Source organism: Rhinopithecus bieti, unplaced genomic scaffold (assembly GCF_001698545.2).
Source record: "Rhinopithecus bieti isolate Rb0 unplaced genomic scaffold, ASM169854v2 scaffold_1930, whole genome shotgun sequence".
Taxonomy (NCBI): domain Eukaryota; kingdom Metazoa; phylum Chordata; class Mammalia; order Primates; family Cercopithecidae; genus Rhinopithecus; species Rhinopithecus bieti.
The window spans coordinates 1,497,077-1,516,155 of NW_016803813.1; the positions used below are offsets into that span (position 1 = coordinate 1,497,077).

Below are 19,079 nucleotides of genomic sequence, written 5' to 3' on the forward strand. Positions count from 1 at the left end.
ATTATGGATACATAATAGTTTTACATATTTGTAAGGTACATGTGATATCTTTATACAATCATAAAATGTGTAATAATCAAATCAGGGTAATTTAAAAATAAATTTACTAAATCAAACAAAATAGCAAGAAGGTATTGTTTCCATTTGTTGTTTCATGCTGTAAAGCATTCTTTTAAACTTGTGTTTCTTCAGATTGCTTATGAGAATTTGTCTCCATTTTGCTTTGAGAAAAGCGATAGTAATTTTAGTCAGCATATGTGGCCTCTGACTCCTCATCAGTTTTATTTTTTTTTCTGGAAAAGCTGAAAATTCTACCAACAGTTCAAGAACTGAGATTTGTTTTTCAGTTTTATAATTCCTTTGTGCAAAATGATTCAGCAACTAAATAAAAAAAATGCTTCTAATTAACAAAATTAGGGTAACAATAGCACATTCAATAAAAGTTATATTAAGCAGCACAAACTTTTTTTCCAGAAACCAACAATTTTTCCCCATTTGACTGTACTGAGCCTCAATGGTTAACATACAAGACATAGTTGGTGGAATGGTGGTTTGCTACTCAATATCTATTCCACCTCAACTGATAAGTCTGAGCTAATCATGGTACTTCCATTTTCCTCCCCAGGTCCTAGTTTATGAATGATCTCATAATCTAATCCTGGACAAGGATGTGAAAAAAATAAAAATAAAAAACAACTGTGTTGGAGGACTTTATGGAAACCTTTCTCATTCTTAAGAAATACATAAGATACATAAAAGAGTGTGGCCCTGACTTCCAGTTAAAGTTACCATCTGGTTGTAATTATAGGAACTGCTAGTACGATCCTCTTATCAACCTAAGAATAAAACCAATACAGAACAATGAGCAGAACCAAGGGAATCACAGAGGAGAGGAGCAAGACCCTTGAGTACTGTGCCTGCTGAGGCCTCTATCTGTGATATTCTGTTACATGAAAAAACACACTTCCTTTAGAAAATTTATATTAAACCATATATTGGTGTTTTCATATGGTTCAATTTAATATAAAGAAACAGAGAAAATACCCCACATCTTAATGACCAACAATATTTTGATGTATTTAAGACCACATTAAAAAGCACCCCTCTCAGAAAACCTGACTACAAAACTAGTTTTGTAAAATTATAAGCAAGGAAATTCATTTGCCTCTCTGGAAATGACTTGCTTCCTGTTATTCTGTGGATAGAATCTTGAAAATGAAGAGGGACTAATTTAAAAAACCATTAAACAAGAAGACAGCACCAGTAAGGGATGATCTCACAAGAATTATTAAAAGTTATACTGTAGACTAATTATATTCTGTACTACAATTGAAAAGGCAGACAAATCATACTACTTACATGCTTTATTTTGGGACCTACGTATTTGGAAAATTAACAGTAATACAAGTGGTAGTATAGAAGACATAGTGAGCAGAATCTAGAATTATCCTCTTTAGGTGTAGTATAAATCAAATAAATGTTAAACAAATGGAATGAGATTGATTGCAGGATATTGCAGATGAAGCCATTTGAACTAAGCCTCAGTTTTCCTATCTTTCAAATAAGAACAATAGGAACTACTCTATAAGAAATGTTTTTAATTATTTCATAGTGAATTTAGATCCTAGCATAATCTCTGATACATCCTGCACTAAGGGTGTATTTTATTAACAAGCAGCTGTCACAATCACTCCTATTGTAGTTCTGTTACTTCACTCTGTCCAGGCCAGAAATAAAAACTCCTTTTATGAAAAACTGCACCATTTACTTAGATATTCTTTTCTGCTCTGGCTTTTAGTTATTTGAATATTATCCCCGCCCCATATCCCCAGCAGAATGTAGGTTCTTTGCTAATTTTTATTCAGTAAGAGTCAAATTTGGGTGAAGAATTATAACGAGAGAAGTAAACAGCAACAGAAGTAAAGCCAAAAACTTTATTGCTAAAAAGTTAAGATAACTGAAGTAGGACTTAGTAATTTCTAATAAAATATTTACTCCAAGAGCGAAAGCTGGAACGAGTCATCAGTTTAAAAATAACATTTTCAGTTTGAGGCCAGGTGCGGTGGCTCACGTCTGTAATTCCAGCACTTTGGGAGGTTGAGGCAGGTGGATCACCTGAGGCCAGGAGTTTGAGACCAGTCTGGCCAACGTGGTGAAACTCCATGTCTACAAAAAATAAAAAACATTAGCCAGGCTTGGTGGCGCACATCTGTAGTCCCAGCTACTTGGAAAGCTGAGGCATGAGAACAGCTTGAACCTGGGAGGCAGAGGTTGCAGTGAGCCGAGATTGTGCCACTGCACTCCAGCCAGGGGGACAGAACAAGTTTCCGTCTCAAAAAAACAAAAACAAACAAACAAAAATTATAAGTTTGGAAATCTGTGGAACTGTATGTTTCTTTGTCCTTTAGAATCCAATTCAGTGGTACATTGTGCTCACATATAGAATTCATTGATCACATAAAAATAATGATTGGTTTATACAAGGCTGTCTTAACCATGTAGTTAGGACGTTTTCGGAGAGTTTAAAACTGGCTCAAGTGCTGTTTTATTAGGAAATGTCACATTCTATTAAGAAAAAAAAAAAAAACACAAAACTTTACTTGAATCAACTTTACTACATTTATTTAGACAGATTAATATGACTTCTTTAAGCAGAAATACTACTGAACTGTTTGTATTTATGTATGTATGTATATATTTATTTATTTATTTATTAGAGATGGAGTCTTGCTCTGTCACCCAGGTTGGAGTGCAGTGGCGTGATCTCGGTTCACTGCAAGCTCCGCCTCCCGGGTTCACGCCATTCTGCCTCAGCCTCCTGAGTAGCTGAGACTACAGGCGCCCGCCACCACGATTGGCTAATTTTTTTGTATTTTTAGTACTGACGGGGTTTCACTGTGTCAGCCAGGATGGTCTCGATTTCCTGACCCCATGATCCGTCCGCCTCGGCCTCCCAAAGTGCTGGGATTACAGGCGTGAGCCACAGCGCCCGGCCTGTTTTATTTATTAAATCATATCGACAATATTTTAAAGTACTTCTATAAAACTTTCAACAGTTCTAGAAAAAAATAATAATAATCAGGAATATCAGAGTCAGCAAGGGAATCATCTTTTCAGTTCAATGGTAAAACCCAAACAGCAACAGTTATATGTTTCCTGATATTCTTTGATGGCTGACTTTAATTTGCCTTGGTTAACAAAATATGTGGCCAATATAATCAGTACAGCAACATATAACACATGTAACTATAGCCACCAGAGACTTTGCTGTAAAAATGGTTGTAAAACCTACTCTTTCCATTGCAGGGTATTTGTAGCAATCTTGGCAATGGAAAGTAGATTTATTGACAACAATAACAACAGTAAAAGATGCCACATTTCTGGACCTTTCTATTACTTTATAATAAAGTAACAGTAAAGTAATATATATACACACATACATATACACACTTAAGTATATACTTTATATATTGAAGTACATATATTTATATATTTACTGGAACATATAAATATAAATTTAAATAAATATTTCTATATATTTATATATTTATTATTTATACTTAATCACAACGAAAAGCAGTTTATGTGAAATTAAATGCACATAATTCACCACTTAACTTGTTTTCTAAAATCCAGGATTTTATGGAGAAATTTCTTGATAAAGCAATTTACAATTACATTAGAAGTAGAAGTAACAGAAAATCTGAATAGCTCTATGTGTATTAAATAACTCTTCCCATCCAATAAAAAAGTCCATGCACTTAACAGTTTCACTCATTTGTTCTATGAAATACTTAAGGAAGAAATAATAGCAGTGTTACACACATTTGTACACACATAGATGCAAAGGAATCACTTCCCAACACATTTTATGAGAAACAGAAACCCTAATTTCAAATAAAGATACTATAAAAGACACAGACACACACACGTATATTTATATATATATATATATATACACACACATGTATGTGTGTCTTTATAAACACTTTAAGAAAACATTAGTGAATTGAACCCAACAGTATATAAAAGGATACCATGACAAAGGAGGATTTGTCTCAGGAATATTATGTTGGTTTAACATTCAAGAATCAATTAATGAAATTCACCACATTTATTTACTAAAAGGAAAAAAACAATCAGTACACGCAGAAAAAGTATGTGACAAAATTCAAAACTATTCATGATAAAAACTTAGCAATCTAGAAATAGTAGGAAATTTACTTATGCTAACAAGCAATATCTACAAAAAAAACTGACAGCTAACCTACTTAATATTGGGGCTAGCCTTATCTGATATTTACTTCCTATAATGCTACGGCAATAAAAATTATTTGATATACAATATGCATATAATCTGGGATATACAACTATTTTAAAATCTACCTATTAGCAATCTTAATTCCCTCTGCAATCTTTGGCCATCTTTGTCATGTAACTGAACAAATTTACAGGATCTAAGAGATTACGATGTAGGCATTATATAGCCGTTCTGGGAAATCCTTGGTCAAGTTCCTCTTTCAGTGCCTAAAGAGATCTTATATATCCACATAAGTATAGACTTTTTCTTCCAATTTACTGGGGGGAAAATGGTATTAACCATGGGTATCATTTGTTACTAAAGTGAGCCACAATAAGATCAGTGTGCAGGTTTCACACAAGAAAAGTTACAAATGTTTAATGAAGTGATAGTGTAATGCATGTTTAGCCTCTAATATCAACATTAAAAAATCAGATAGGGTTCTGCCCATTGAATTAAAAAGTCAGATAGGGTCCTTCGTCAAATAAAGTAATGGTGTTTGGAATGTATATCTCATTGTAGAAAAAATTTCTAAGCCACAGAAGGTAACAGGAATAAACACATCTCTTCTCACACCTCTTTAAAAATGCTGTTACATGGTAGAAATGTGGTCACCTTCTCCAAATTACACTCACCCTGATTCCCGACCTCTGTGCTTAGACTGAAAAAAATAGCCCAGATATCTAGGATCCAGTGTGAGTGTAATTTAAATGATGTTTAATATTGTTTCAAGAAGAGAATAAAAGGAGAATAGAAAAACTGTATGACCATTCTTTGCTTCTTTGTGCCCTGAAATATCCATCCTTATTGCTCATTTAAAAAGAGAAGAGGAAATCTGGCTTAGAGAAGAGCATTATTCCTGATTTAGTCAAAAACCCAAAATTGCGAATCCCAACTTAATATCTAAGACTCCTTCATTCTGCATTGTGGAGATATATCTATCTATCTATCTATCTATCTATCTATCTATCTATCTATCTATCTATATATCTATATATATATATTTTGTTGTTGTTAAATGCATGAGGCTGAGCATTTTGTCCATTTTTGTGCACTACTGTATGCATCCCCAGAGCTTAGTAGAGTGCCTGGGGCACATGGTACTTAATCGGTGCTTTTAATGAAAGAATGAATCTATCCAATTTGCTCTGCCCAGTGGGATATCATCTTATAGGCATCTTGAATTCCTCATCATTAAAACTGATTTCACATTATCTGACCCATAATTCTGCTCCCAGAAATTTACCCTGAAAATCTGCCTCTAACAATACAAAAATACATCTGCACAAAGTTATTCATTGTAGTACTATTTATAATTACTAAAAAACTAAAACCTACCTAAATGTCAAACTGTAGGTGATTGAATAAACCATAGATATCATGCTATAGACACTATTGAATATGCAGCTATAAATAAGTATATATATATAATAGCCTTTATAGAGTAATACTTAGCTCTGTCATATATGTTCATATACATATGACATAGTAAATGACATGACTTATACTTACATACTACTCTATAGTGAGTATAATGCATATATATATATATGGCATGACTTATAGAAAATATCAAATACAACAAAAAAGTATAATAGAGCATATATAACATATTACATCTTATGTAAGAAATGAGGTAAACCTAAGAAATACATGTTTCTGTCAACTTTTACCAAAAAATCTACAGGGAAGATAAACCAGAAAATAATGAAGGTGTTTATCTTCAAAGGATGAGGTGGGAAGAATGGAATAGAGAGTGGAAAGTATACAAGAGAGACTACAACTTTTGTGTGTGTCTGTATATATTTGTTTGTGTTTAAATTTTATGTATAGTATTAACTTTTAGAAGCATGTCTGTGTTTTCCTTATAAAATAAAACAAAAACAGGAAAGGAAGAAGAAACCTAAAACAGAAAGCAAACTAAACTAAATTAAATTATATTTCTAATGACTACTATGAGCATACTGAAGAGGAGTGTGGGAAAGAACTAAGGCAAATTATTTATGAACACAGTATCTGACTATATATCCTTAGTACTGGACATGATGGGACAGTGAGGAGAAAATTGCAAACTTGCATAAATTTTTTTAGAAAGTTTTTTTTTTAAGCAACGCAATTCTATAATAGGCAAAGAAACTCAGAAACTAATTCAGTTTTATTATAGGACTGAACTGATTAGTAGAAGTACTGAAGTCAGAGATCTCATGACAGTAGAAAAACACAATTATGGAAAGGAAGCAGGCCAAAAAGAACCCGGTAGAGACAAACTGGAATGGCAGGTGTGAAGTGATAATATCTAAAGTACACATATATGTGTGTATATGCAAGCACATGGACACCAGGTGTATTTATGTATAAATAATACATAAATACATACATTTAGTGGAACTGTGTGCTGAAAGGCCCAGAAACAAAGCCAGCCCAGTTGCAAAGAGTTTACTGAATGCCCATTCAAAGAAACCAGGGCTCTATGGAGAAATGCCTGATTTCAAGGCTGAATCCAAAAGGGTCTAGAACATCTGGTGAGGCTGGAAAGTAAGGAGGTATTTTTAAAAAAATGGGACAGAGTTACAAGGACAGAAACCATTTTGAAGAAGCTCCCACTGACCGTATCTGGGACCACATGTGCACTAAAATAAGTACAGCAATGAATTATGAACCTTTGAAAAAGAGAAAATCATCATTACATATTGATGATAGATAGACAAGGAAGAAGGGAAGGTTTTTACTTATAGGAGAATGACAATGCTGACTGGCAAACAGAAAAGAAATAATGAAGTTTGAAAATAATTGTGTTCTAACTTTCATAACGAAGATTAGATCAGGCAAGAATTGTGATGAATAGATGTTAAACATGGGGAGAAATTTAGATGAGAAATATATTTTCATGATTGTAAAATGTGTCCTCATTAGTTGCAGAGGGGAAAAATCATTAACACAATGGAGAAATTGAGGAAAACCTTAAACAGGTGCATAAAAATTATCACTGCTAATGAAGTACAAGTGGACATCTGTGTTTCCAGATATGATACCTTTAGGAGCTAGCATGAAGTAAGTAGTATTTCAACTAAGAATGAGGAACCTGAATCTAATTATGAGGAAATATCAGAACATCAGATAAATACAAAATGAGAGGAATGAATTCTTCTGTATACGTATTATGAGAGAAAAAAAGAACACTCAAGAGAATAAGATAAAATGCTAATAACTAGTAAGTCTGGAAAACAAGTATAGAATATTTTGTACTGTCTTTATTCTTGTAAACTTTCTGTAAGTTTAAAATTATTTCCAGACAAAATGGATTTTTAAAAAAGTAACGCGTGAATATATGCTTCTTGAAGAAAAAAATCAGATAGATATAGAAGGAAAACTGAAGATGAAAAATAAACTGTTAACCTCTCTAACTCATCTTTTCCCCGCTAGCAGCCAAATTTCACAAAGTCAGAATTTTTTAAATTTTGTTTTGTTCTGCTCTATAATGTATCTCAAACACCTAGACCAGTGCTTGGCAAGTAAATAGCTGCTACATCATTCATTTGTTGGATGAATTAATGAATAGGTAAATAGTAATGTCCTGTTCCTGTCACTTTATTTAGATATATATTAAAGTTTTGCCTTATTTATTGAGTAAATTGGGTCAAATTACTAAATAACTCAAAATGATTTCATTCTTATCCCTGAAACATGCTTTATCATTATTATAACCAATTCTTGCTCTTTCACTCTGAAAACAGGACCTACATCTTGGTTAAGATGTTTATTAGGGCAGGTAATTAATACTTTCCAAAGCTGCTTAAATAATTCACTCCTCTCTGCCTTTCCTGCTGTATCTGTAATGCAAGTCATCCCATGCCTTTGTACCATCTAATTACTTTTCTTTCTTGTCACCTTACTCTTTATCTTGGCCTCCTTCAACCCACGCAGTCAGGGTAACCTTCAAAACATAACTTTGTAGTCAAAGTTTCCCGTCTCTTAAAATTTTCAAAATGACTTTTTATGGCCTATAGAATTGATGATTAGCATAGATTACAACTGTTTCATGAACTTTTTATTTTTCCAATTTTACTGAGGTATAATTGGCAAATAAAAATTGGATATGCTTAAGGTGTTTACCTTGATGTTATGATGTGCACATACTATGTGAAACAATCACGGCAATCATGCTAATCAACATATCCATCACCTCTTGCGATTACTGTATTTTTGTGTGTATCAAGAACAACTAACATCTACCCTCCTATCAAACTTAAAAGTATACAATACTGTATTGTATTGTTAACTATATTCACATTGTTATACAAGTTATTCATCTTGCATAACTTACTCATCTTGCATAAATGAACTTACTCATTTTGCATAACTAAAATTTTGGATCCCTTGACTAACATCTTCCTATTTTCCCTTCTCTGCAACCCCTGGCAACCCCTATTCTATTCACTACTATAAGCTTGACTATTTAGATTCTATATATAAGGAAGATAATGCCATATCTGTCTATGTTTGGATTGTTTCAAATAACATAAATTCCTCCATGTTCATCCATGTTGTTGCAAATGTCCAGATTTTCTTTTTTCTTTTAAGGCTGAATAATATTCAGTAGTATATTATACAAGTAATTATATATATTCATATATATATTTATATATATACATGTCATACTTTTCAAATTCATTTATCTGTTGATATGGTTTGGCTGTGTCCCCACCTAAATCTCATCTTGAATTGTAGCTCCCATAATCCTCATGTATCATGGGAGGAACCTGGTGGGAGGTAACTGAAACATGGGGGCAAGTTTTTCCCATGCTGTTCTCATGATATTGAACAAGTCTCATGAGATCTGATGGTTTTATAAAGGGTAGTTTCCCAACACATGCTCTCTGGCCTGGCATCATGTAAGATGTGCCTTTGCTCCTCTTTTGCCTACTGCCATGATTGTGAGGCCACCCCAGTCGTGCAGAACTGTGAGTCCAATAAACCTCTTTTTCTTTATAAATAACCCAGTCTCGGATATTTCTTCCAAGCAGTATGAAAATGGACTAATACATCTGTCAATGCACATTTAGGTTATTTCCACAACTTGGTTAATGTGAATGCTGCAGTGAACATGGAAGTGCAGCTCTCTCTATGCAATAATGATTTCCTTTGGATATATATCCAGCAGCAAAATTGCTAAATCATAAGGTAATTAATTTTTAATTTACTGAGGAATGTCTGTACTGTTTTCCATAACAGCTGTGCCAACTTACATTCCTACCAACAGAGTCATGTGCCCACTTTAAAATCAGATTATGTGAGATTTTTGTCTACTAAGTTATATGCATTCCTTATATATTTTGGATATTAACTCATATATATATATATATATATATATATATATATATATATATATATATATGGTTTATAAATATTTTGTCCCATTATTTAAGTTCCTTTTCACTCTGATGATTATCTCCTTGGCTGTGCAGAAGCATTTTAGTTTGATGCAACCCCATTTGTCTATGTGGATACCACTGTCAAATGCTTTTTCTGTGTCTACTGAAATGATCTTGTGGCTTTTTTTTCTTTCAACCTAATAATGTGTTCTATTGCATTGATTTGCATGTGTTGAAAGATATTTGCACTCCAGGGACAAATCCCATTTAATCATGGTGTATCATTATTTTAATACGCTGCTGAATTTGGGTAACTAGCATTTTATTGAGGATTTTTGTATCTATGTTCACCAGGAATTGGCCTGTAGTTTGCTTTCCTTCATCTGGCTTTGGTATCAGGGTAATACTAGCCTCATAAAATGAGTTTTAAAGTGCTTTTCTTCTATTTTCAGAATAATTTGAGAAGGGCAGGTATTAATTCTTCTTTAAATGTCTAATATCATTTACTCATGAAGCTATATGGTCCTGGACATTTCTTTGTTGGAAAGTTTTGGCTATTGATTCAATCTCCCTATTTGTTACTTGTTTGTTTGGACTTTGAGTTTCTTCTTGACTCAAGTTTCATAGATTATATGTTTCTAGGAATTTATCCATTTTTCTAGGTTATCAAATTTGTTGGCATATAATTGTTCATAATAGTCTCATGTCTTCTTTAATTTCTGAGGCACCCGTTGTAATTTCTTCTCTTTTATTTCTGATTTTATTTATTTGAGTCTTTTAATTTTTTGCTTAGTCTAGCTAATGGTGTATTGATTTTATCTTTTCTAAAAACAAAATCTTAAGTTTATTAAATTTCCTCATTTTTTTCAACTGTAACATATTTCTACTATAATCTTAATTATTTCCCTCATTCTGCTAATTTTAGGCTTAAAGTGTTCTTATTTTGCCACTTTCTTAAAGGGTAAAGCAAGGTTGTTTATTTAAAGTCTTTTTTCTTTCATAACATAGGCATTTATTGCCATAAAATTCTCTCCTAGCAATGCTTTTGCTGCATCCCATAAGTTTTGTTATGTCATTTGTTTTTGGTCTTAAAATAGCTTTTAAAATTCCCTTTGATTTCCTATTTAACCCAGTGATTGCTCAAGAGTATGTTGTTCAATGTATTAATCCAGTCTTTTGTTGCTATAAAGACATACCCGAGACTGGGTAATTTATAAAGAAAAGAGGTTTAATTGGCTCATGGTTCTGCAGACCATACAAGCATGGTGCCGACATCTGTTTGGCTTCTGAGGAGGTATCAGGGAGCTTTTACTCATGGTGCAAGGTGAAATGGGATCAGGTACTTCAAATGGCAAATACAGGAGCAAGGAGGAACAGGTGCTACACACTTAAAACAACCAGATTTCATGAGAACTCACTATCATAAAGACAGCACCAAGCCATGAGGGATCAGTTCTCATGACTCAAACATCTCTGACAAGACTTCAATTCCAGCATGGAGGGTTACAATTGACACAAGATTTGGCCTGGAGGTATATTCAAACTATATCTTTTAGTTTTCACATATTTATATTTTTTCCTGTTTTCCTGCTGTTATTGATTTCTATTTCTACTCCATGGAGGTTGGTAAAGATACTTGGAATAATTTCAGTCTTCTTAAAGTTGTTAAGACTTTTTTTGTGACCTAAAATGATTTATCCCAGAGTGCATCCCACGAGCACTTGAGAAGAATGTGAATTCTTCTGCTGTTGGGTGCAAAGTTCTGTATATGTCTGTCAGGTCCATTTGTTCTATAGTATTGTTTAAGTCAACGGTTTCTTTAGTGATTTTCTGTCTAGATATTCTATTCATTATTGTAAGTAGGATATTAAAGTACCATAAATTATTTCATGACTGTCAATTTCTTGCTCCAGATCTGTCAATATTTGCTTTATAATTTAAGTGCTCTGATAGAGTCACACTAATTGTCATATCTTCCTGGTGAATTGACTCTTTTACTATGTAATGATCTTTTTTTTCTGTCTCAAGAGATAGTTTTTGACTTAAAATCTAATTTGTCTGATAAAAATTTAGCAACCCCTGCTTTGTTTTGGTTACCATTTGCATGGAATATCTGTTCTGCCCCTTTTCTTTCATCTTATGTGTGTCTTTAATTGAAAGTGAGTTCCTAATGGACAGATGTAATTGTTTTGTTCATGTTTGCCTACTCAGGCTGTAATACTATCAAAATGTATACTTGATGAACATATTTTCATTAAATGAGTAAATTATCAGCATTACTTAAACTTCCTTTAAATGTGTGTGTGTGCATATATAAACAGCTTAGATAGATAGATGGATAGACAGATATATAGATACAGATATATAGGACTTAGTAGTCCAATTTTTGTTGAGTCATCTTCTTTTCTGTAATCCTAAGAGATTTGTTTTCTTTGCATTTGTACCTGACTCTGCACTCTAATTCTCCTTCACCCAGTAATCCTTCTGGATTCCAAGATGGCTTTCCTTATTAGGTTGAATCTTTGTTGCCTTTTTTCCCATTCTATTTACATTGGCATTTATTCTATACTCATGTCATTTTATTTATCTAAATCTCTTAGGAAAGGTCTAAACACTTAGTGAGAATAGATCTCAGTACAGATGTTACAGCTATATGATCAGACCATAAACAATGAGTCCCCCAATTCTTCAAGGGAGCACTATTTGCAAACACTAAAACTCAACTAAAAACAAAATATCTTCAGAATACAAAAAGGAAACTAAGTTTACTAAGTATTTCTCTCTCACACACAACAAATGTACACACACACACACACACACACACACCCAAGTTAATATATATTGCAAGAATGAAGGAATTAATAGGTCCTAGGGAATAACTGGGTGATGAAATAATCTGTACAACAAAACCACATGATACAAGTTTACCTATGTAACGACCCTGCACTTGTACCCCTGAACTTAATAAAATATTAAAAAAAAACAAATTTTTAAAAATTATTTTGAGATGGTATTCTATTGTTTGTATCTATTTCAGCAAAACAATGTGAATGTGAGCTATGGGGTAGATAGCAAAAAGAACTTCAATAAACAGAATTGAAGAAACTGTGTTGGAATATAAGCTGTTAAATGAAAGTCTACTTTACTTCTTCAGTTTACTTCTCAAGGACTTGCTTCCTGATTCACGGAATTAAACTATTGGAATACTTACCTTCGAGGATGATTGGCATCAAACAATGTGTTGTCATCATCCTCATCATCTTGTTCTAAAGGTGTCAATTCCATATTTTCTATGTTAGTGTCCAAAACTCCGTATCTCCTAGTCTTTCGGTTTCTTCTTCTCATCCTATCAAATAGAACAAATTAATGAATACAAATTATTTAATATGGCATAGATGATCCTTAGTTTATATTTATTTGTAAAATAAATTATTATTCTGTTTCTGACATAGAAAGCACTCAATATCAGAAGGGTTACATTTCAGATATGCAACAAATTTACCACCTAGGATTAAACGTCATGAAACAAAACCTACTCCTACATGTTTATGTGCCATCGCCTGTTTCTTCTGACATACTCTCTTCTCCCTGTGTCAACTGATGGTGTCGACAAGTAACTTTTAAGCCTTAGTAAGGTACTGTACTTTAAGTCTTAACTTTTAAAGGCTTAGGTCAGGTACTTCTTTAGTGAAATCTTCTGCTCCAGCCTTTTCCCCATGTTCTCCATGCTTTCTTACCACTGTTTAGATGTCCCTCTAAGAAACTGTATGTATATGCATGTTCACAGACTAAACTGATACCCCACAACTCTAGCTGCGTACCAGAATTACCTAGGAGTGTTTTTTGAAGTCCCATGTTTAGGCCCTAACTGAATCAAAATGTACAGCAAAAAAGAACTAAATATCAATATTTTGTTGAGGTTCTACATGTGATTCCAATGTGATATAAACCATTATCTGAGATCAGTGGTTCTTGCAATGTGGTTCTCTGGATCAGCAGAATCACAGTCACCTAGGAACTTACAAGAAACGCAGATCTTCACGGCTAGCCCAGACCTAGTGAATGACAAACTTTGAAGATGGGGCCCAGAAACCTGTGTTTTAACAAACATTTCTTAGGCTTTTGATGCATACTCAAGTTTGGGAACCACTGGCTTAGTGAAATTGAAAAGATTCAAGGGTGCTTAACATTCATTATTATTAGCTGTATGTATGAAATCTCAAGATTTAGAGTCCTACTTCCAGTTTGTGTCTCAAACAACTTGTTCTTTTCCTTCAAATCATTTACCTTAATTTGCATTCCTATGTGCTGATGTATGTTTATGTGGTGTTCATTCATCGGTCTCTCCCAGTAAGTTCTTTGAGGGCAGCAACCAAGACTGTTTTATTCACCACTATATAACCACTTTCTAGCATAGTGATGTATCAATTAAGATGTTCCTCAATTAATTGCTGAGGGTCTGAGTGACTTCTACCTTGGCGACCAAAACTATGACCCTGTAAGGAATGGCTAAGTCATCTCCAAAGCAACAACTTCAACTCCACACACAGCAAAATGTGTTTCACAAGAGTGTCCATTGGAGTTTGAAAACAAAATAGAAAATATTTCAGTCAGTTATCACAAAATCAGTTTACATAAACTCTGATTTACTCTGTTTGACATAAGTGGGATAAGAAACACCTGGGCTATAACATTAACTGTAAAGAGCAACATGATGGCCGGGCGCGGTGGCTCAAGCCTGTAATCCCAGCACTTTGGGAGGCTGAGACGGGCGGATTACGAGGTCAGGAGATCGAGACCATCCTGGCTAACATGGTAAAACCCCGTCTCTACTAAAATACAAAAAACTAGCCGGGCGAGGTGGCGGGCGCCTGTAGTCCCAGCTACTCCGGAGGCTGAGGCAGGAGAACGGCGTAAATCCGGGAGGCGGAGCTTGCAGTGAGCTGAGATCCGGCCACTGCACTCCAGCCCGGGCGACAGAGCAAGACTCCGTCTCAAAAAAAAAAAAAAAAAAACAAACTTACCTGAAACAAATACTTGAGTCTTACTAAGCAACAGGTATGATATTAGCTTCTGGGTGTAAAGTGCCTGGTTTCAGGGTTAAAATTTACAAAATGTTACTAAGTGTGAACACAAACCAAGAAAATTTCCACCAGTCATTACCTATAGAGCTATCTATATACACGTCTAAAGTGATGGCACAGGAAACAGAGAGTTAGCATAGTATTTAAAGTTACAAATGTAACTAATGAAAGCGTCAGTAAATATTAGTACTAGCAAAAATGAAGCAGTATGAAATCCAAAGTACTCTTTCTTTCATAGTGAGAAATTAAGTATGTTTAGGTTGTTACATTAACAAGTATGTGTGTGTGTGTGTGTATGTTTGCCCACACACCCACACACACCATGTAGACCAGAGGTCTAAACTTTCTCTGTAAAAAAATAGATAGTATTTTTATGCCCTGTAGGACACACTCTGCTACGTATTCATTTAAATTTTTGTTTTGTTTACCACCCTTAAAATATATAAATGGATGATTGATAGATAGATAGATAGATAAAACATTCTTAGCTCTTAGGCGTTACAAAAACATCAGCGGAAGGAATTTGGCCTGTGGGCCACACTTTGCTAACCTCTGATTTAGACTTATGAAAGTAATTGGCAAACAAACAAAGAAAAGAAATAATAAATGTATTGTCTTTAGAAAGTAGAAATAGAAAAACATTCTGGGCACAGTGACTCACACCTGTAATTCCAACACTTTGGGAGGCCAAAGTGGGCGGATTACCAGAGGTCAGGAGTTTGTGACCAGCCTGGCCAGCATGGTGAAATCCCGTCTTTGGTAAAAATACAAAAATTAGCTGAGCACGGTGGGGTGCACCTGTAATCCCAGCTACTCGGGAAGCTAAAGTAGGAGAATGGCTTGAACCTGGGAGGCAAAGGCTGCAGTGAGCTGAGATGAAGCCACTACACTGCAGCCTGGCCGGCAGAGTGAAGACTCTGTCTCAAAAAAAAAAAAAAAAAAAAAAAAAAAAAGAGAGAGAGAGACAGAAAACTAGAGGAAAGTTAGTTGATTATTCGTGCTTTTGAACCATATCATTTAATGATATCTGCATGCAATTCTTTGATTTTAAAAAGTGATTACATAAGAGTGAGTGAAACTAGTTGGAAATATAAGTTAAGGATGTTGAGAGTTAAAATTTCTCTTTCCTTTTGTCAGTCTTTTGCTCAGTTTTTGAAACCATATGGGTTCCAAACATTTTGACATTTTTAGTCAATAAAGTTAATGTCATGTGAAATTATTTTTGGAAGTAAACTAGATTCTCCCAGGTCATATATATCAAACAGTTAATATGTTAATCTGTCATTGTTAGTCACAGGACAGGTTGGCTAGTCTTAAAACAAACAAACAAAAAATTATATGAATGTAGGTCTTAAAGACTTTAACATTCTGCTCATCTTATGTTCTTCTCTACATTTAAAGTCTTTAACGATTCCTAATCTTACAATAAGCGGTCAAACTAATTTGCCTAATAATACTATTTTCCCTATCTGTGTATAGCCTAAACATTTGGCTGCATTGGTTTGGACATTTTATTCTTTATTCTATCCTTTAATTTAAATGTGTATGTAAATACTATCTTTTTAAAATGAATCCAAATTCTTTAGAAACAAGAACCTATTTCATATATAAAAACAGAATATTGTTAGGCATCAAAGAAATGGGTGATGCAGTTCTAATCTAAATGAATTTACTGTTTTAGTATATGTACCGACTCATCCAAGAATGAGTAAAAAATGCTGTATATTATTAAATAAAATTTAAACTAGAAATGTAATTTCTCTAAAAATGTCTTTGCACTGTTCAAAGATATAGGGAGTGATAATTATGTGGTCATACAGCTACATGGACACATAAAAACATCAACTATAATAAAACACATACACTCTATTACTATATGGGGTGATTCATCGCAAGGAAGAAAAAGAAAAAAATTATAAAGCTTTCAAATAACTTGGGTGATTCAACAAATACTATTGAAAATACTAACAAACATTAAGTATAAAATAAAATACACATTAAAACACACCAAAATTTAAGTAAAAGGCTACTTTGTCTTTTAATATGCATTGTGTATTATTTTCAAAAAAACAAAACGAGAGCTTTAATATTTATGCAATTTTAATAGCCATGGTTCTTTTCTTATAAATGAATGTCTTCATTAGGCTCATGACACCCAAACTCATCTACATGTGTGTTGACAATTACATATATATTATACACACACATGTAGATATAGACAAATATATGCACACTTTTCTACTAGACATAGTAAATGCATTTGGAAATGTAGAAACAAATTTTGCCAGCTTCTAATAAAAATAAAAATAGAGACTTTACACATTTGCACAGAGGAAAGTATGGAAGCCTGAACAGGCAAAAGAAAAAAGCTATATGATTACTCATATAGAATTATATTCACTCATCACCTGGTATGCACAGATAAATGATCCTGGTCAGATGCTTTCTAGGTATTCAAGTTAATATTCAAATAGCTGCCTTAATATAGATGCAGATTCCTTAATGTTCCAATACACTCAGGTTGGTTAAGAACTATTTCTCTTCCAATAACATGTATATAAGTTAGAGTATCAAAATAAAACTAAATCACTAAAGTAAGTTTGATAAAATTTTACGTAAAAATATATGATGCCCCATAAAATAAGCACAAATGAATAAAATTCCATTTCATTTCATTTTTGCTCTATGAAAGGGAGAACAGCAATCAATGTAACTTGCTGTGGCTTGATATATCCACCTGATTTAAGTTTGCTGTAATTTGTTGTATCTACCTGATTTGATATTTTCCCTTCTTTTTTTTTTTTTTAACTAAGCATCTGTAGGGTAATATTATTCCTTAATTTCTTTTGTAGAACATTCAAAGCTAGCCTGAAGAATATATTATTTACTATACACACACATATACACACTCCCTTACGTGGTTAGACATAACGATGAAACAGTAAATAATAACCTATAACGAAAACAAAATTTTTTCTTGACTATTTTTAGAAAAAAGTAAACTAATGACCAAGAATAAATGTGAAACTTTCTTTACCCCTGAAACATAAATGAATAAAAATTAGAGAACCACAATTGTATCATCAGGAAGTCCAACCCTATTGAATATATGACACATAGTCAAAATTCTTTTGAAGAATTTGACATCATTCTCATCTTTATTCCCCATTTCCACAACCCAATCCATCAGTTGTTAGTTCCACTTCTTCAAGAATCAGATACTAATAAGGGATGTGTCTGCATGTTACAGGTTGAACTGTGTCCTCCAAAAATTCTTATGTTGAAGTCCTAATCCCCGGTACTGCAAAATGTGACCTTATTTAGAAACAGGGTTTTTATAGAGGTAATCAAGTTAAAATGAGATCATTAAGGTAGGCCCTCATCCAAAGTGACTGATGTCCTTATAAACAGGGAAATTTTGGAGACAGACACGCACACAGGCAGAACGCCATGTGAACATGAAAATGTCATCAAAAAGATCAAGAGAGGCCTAGAACAGATCCTTCCCTCACAGATCACAGAAGGAACCAGCCCTGTCAGTACCTTGATTTTGGATTTCTAGCCTCCAGAACTGTGAGACAATAAATTTCTGTTAAGATAATCCATTTGTACTTTTTTGCAATAGCTCTAACAAACTAATATAGAACATAAGAGAACTGTTAGGGAAGGGCCTGTGAAGGATAGAGAGAGAGAGAAAAGGGAAAATAAGGAGATCTTACATTGGGTAATAGAGGTCTGACACCTGTGAAAGAGTAGAAAGGAAGGATGACCAGCTAGAAAGAGTTGTAGCTTGAAGTGCAGTTCTGGAAGAGTCTTCACCAGGCCAGTGACACGTCTGTAAGCAAAGGTTGCCCATTAGTGGAGGTCCTTGTTAGTCAGGATGGCCAGGTTCTGCTCCACTCAGCCATCGGCTAGGGACAAGTTTAGGGGTTATTGTCCTGGCATGAATGCTGTGATGGACCCAAATCTGCGACAGCAGGAGGATGTCAACCAACTTTGCTTCCTGTAGCACGTTCTCTTGAATGGAGGTCTGATTAGTGTATCTCCACGGCTGCCACAATCACAAGGTTTTATTGATTGTATTTCCTAAAAATAATTTAAATTAATTTATATTGCTTCACCATACCACTGCTGTCCTCTCATCTCTTCCTCTGCCAATTAAAATAGCTTCCTAATTCACTATCTCTGCCTACTCTGGTCACCCATTAACCTTCCCTTCATTCTCTAAAACCTTCAATAGTTTCCTATTACTCAACATTAAGTAATGAGTCTATAATATATGGCCTATAAAGATGAGCACAGGATGGACCATGTTTTCATCTT

At 33.9% G+C, this 19,079-nt stretch overlaps 1 protein-coding gene across 1 annotated transcript in view; it reads right to left on the reverse strand.

Moving 5' to 3' along the window:
- Positions 1-19,079, reverse strand: part of FAM174A (family with sequence similarity 174 member A) — a 48,822-nt gene that overhangs the window by 13,579 nt on the left and 16,164 nt on the right. Inside the window, exon 2 of the mRNA XM_017854247.1 lies at positions 12,884-13,018. Coding sequence (XP_017709736.1) covers positions 12,884-13,018 — 135 coding nt within the window. The remainder of the gene's footprint in view (positions 1-12,883; positions 13,019-19,079) is intronic.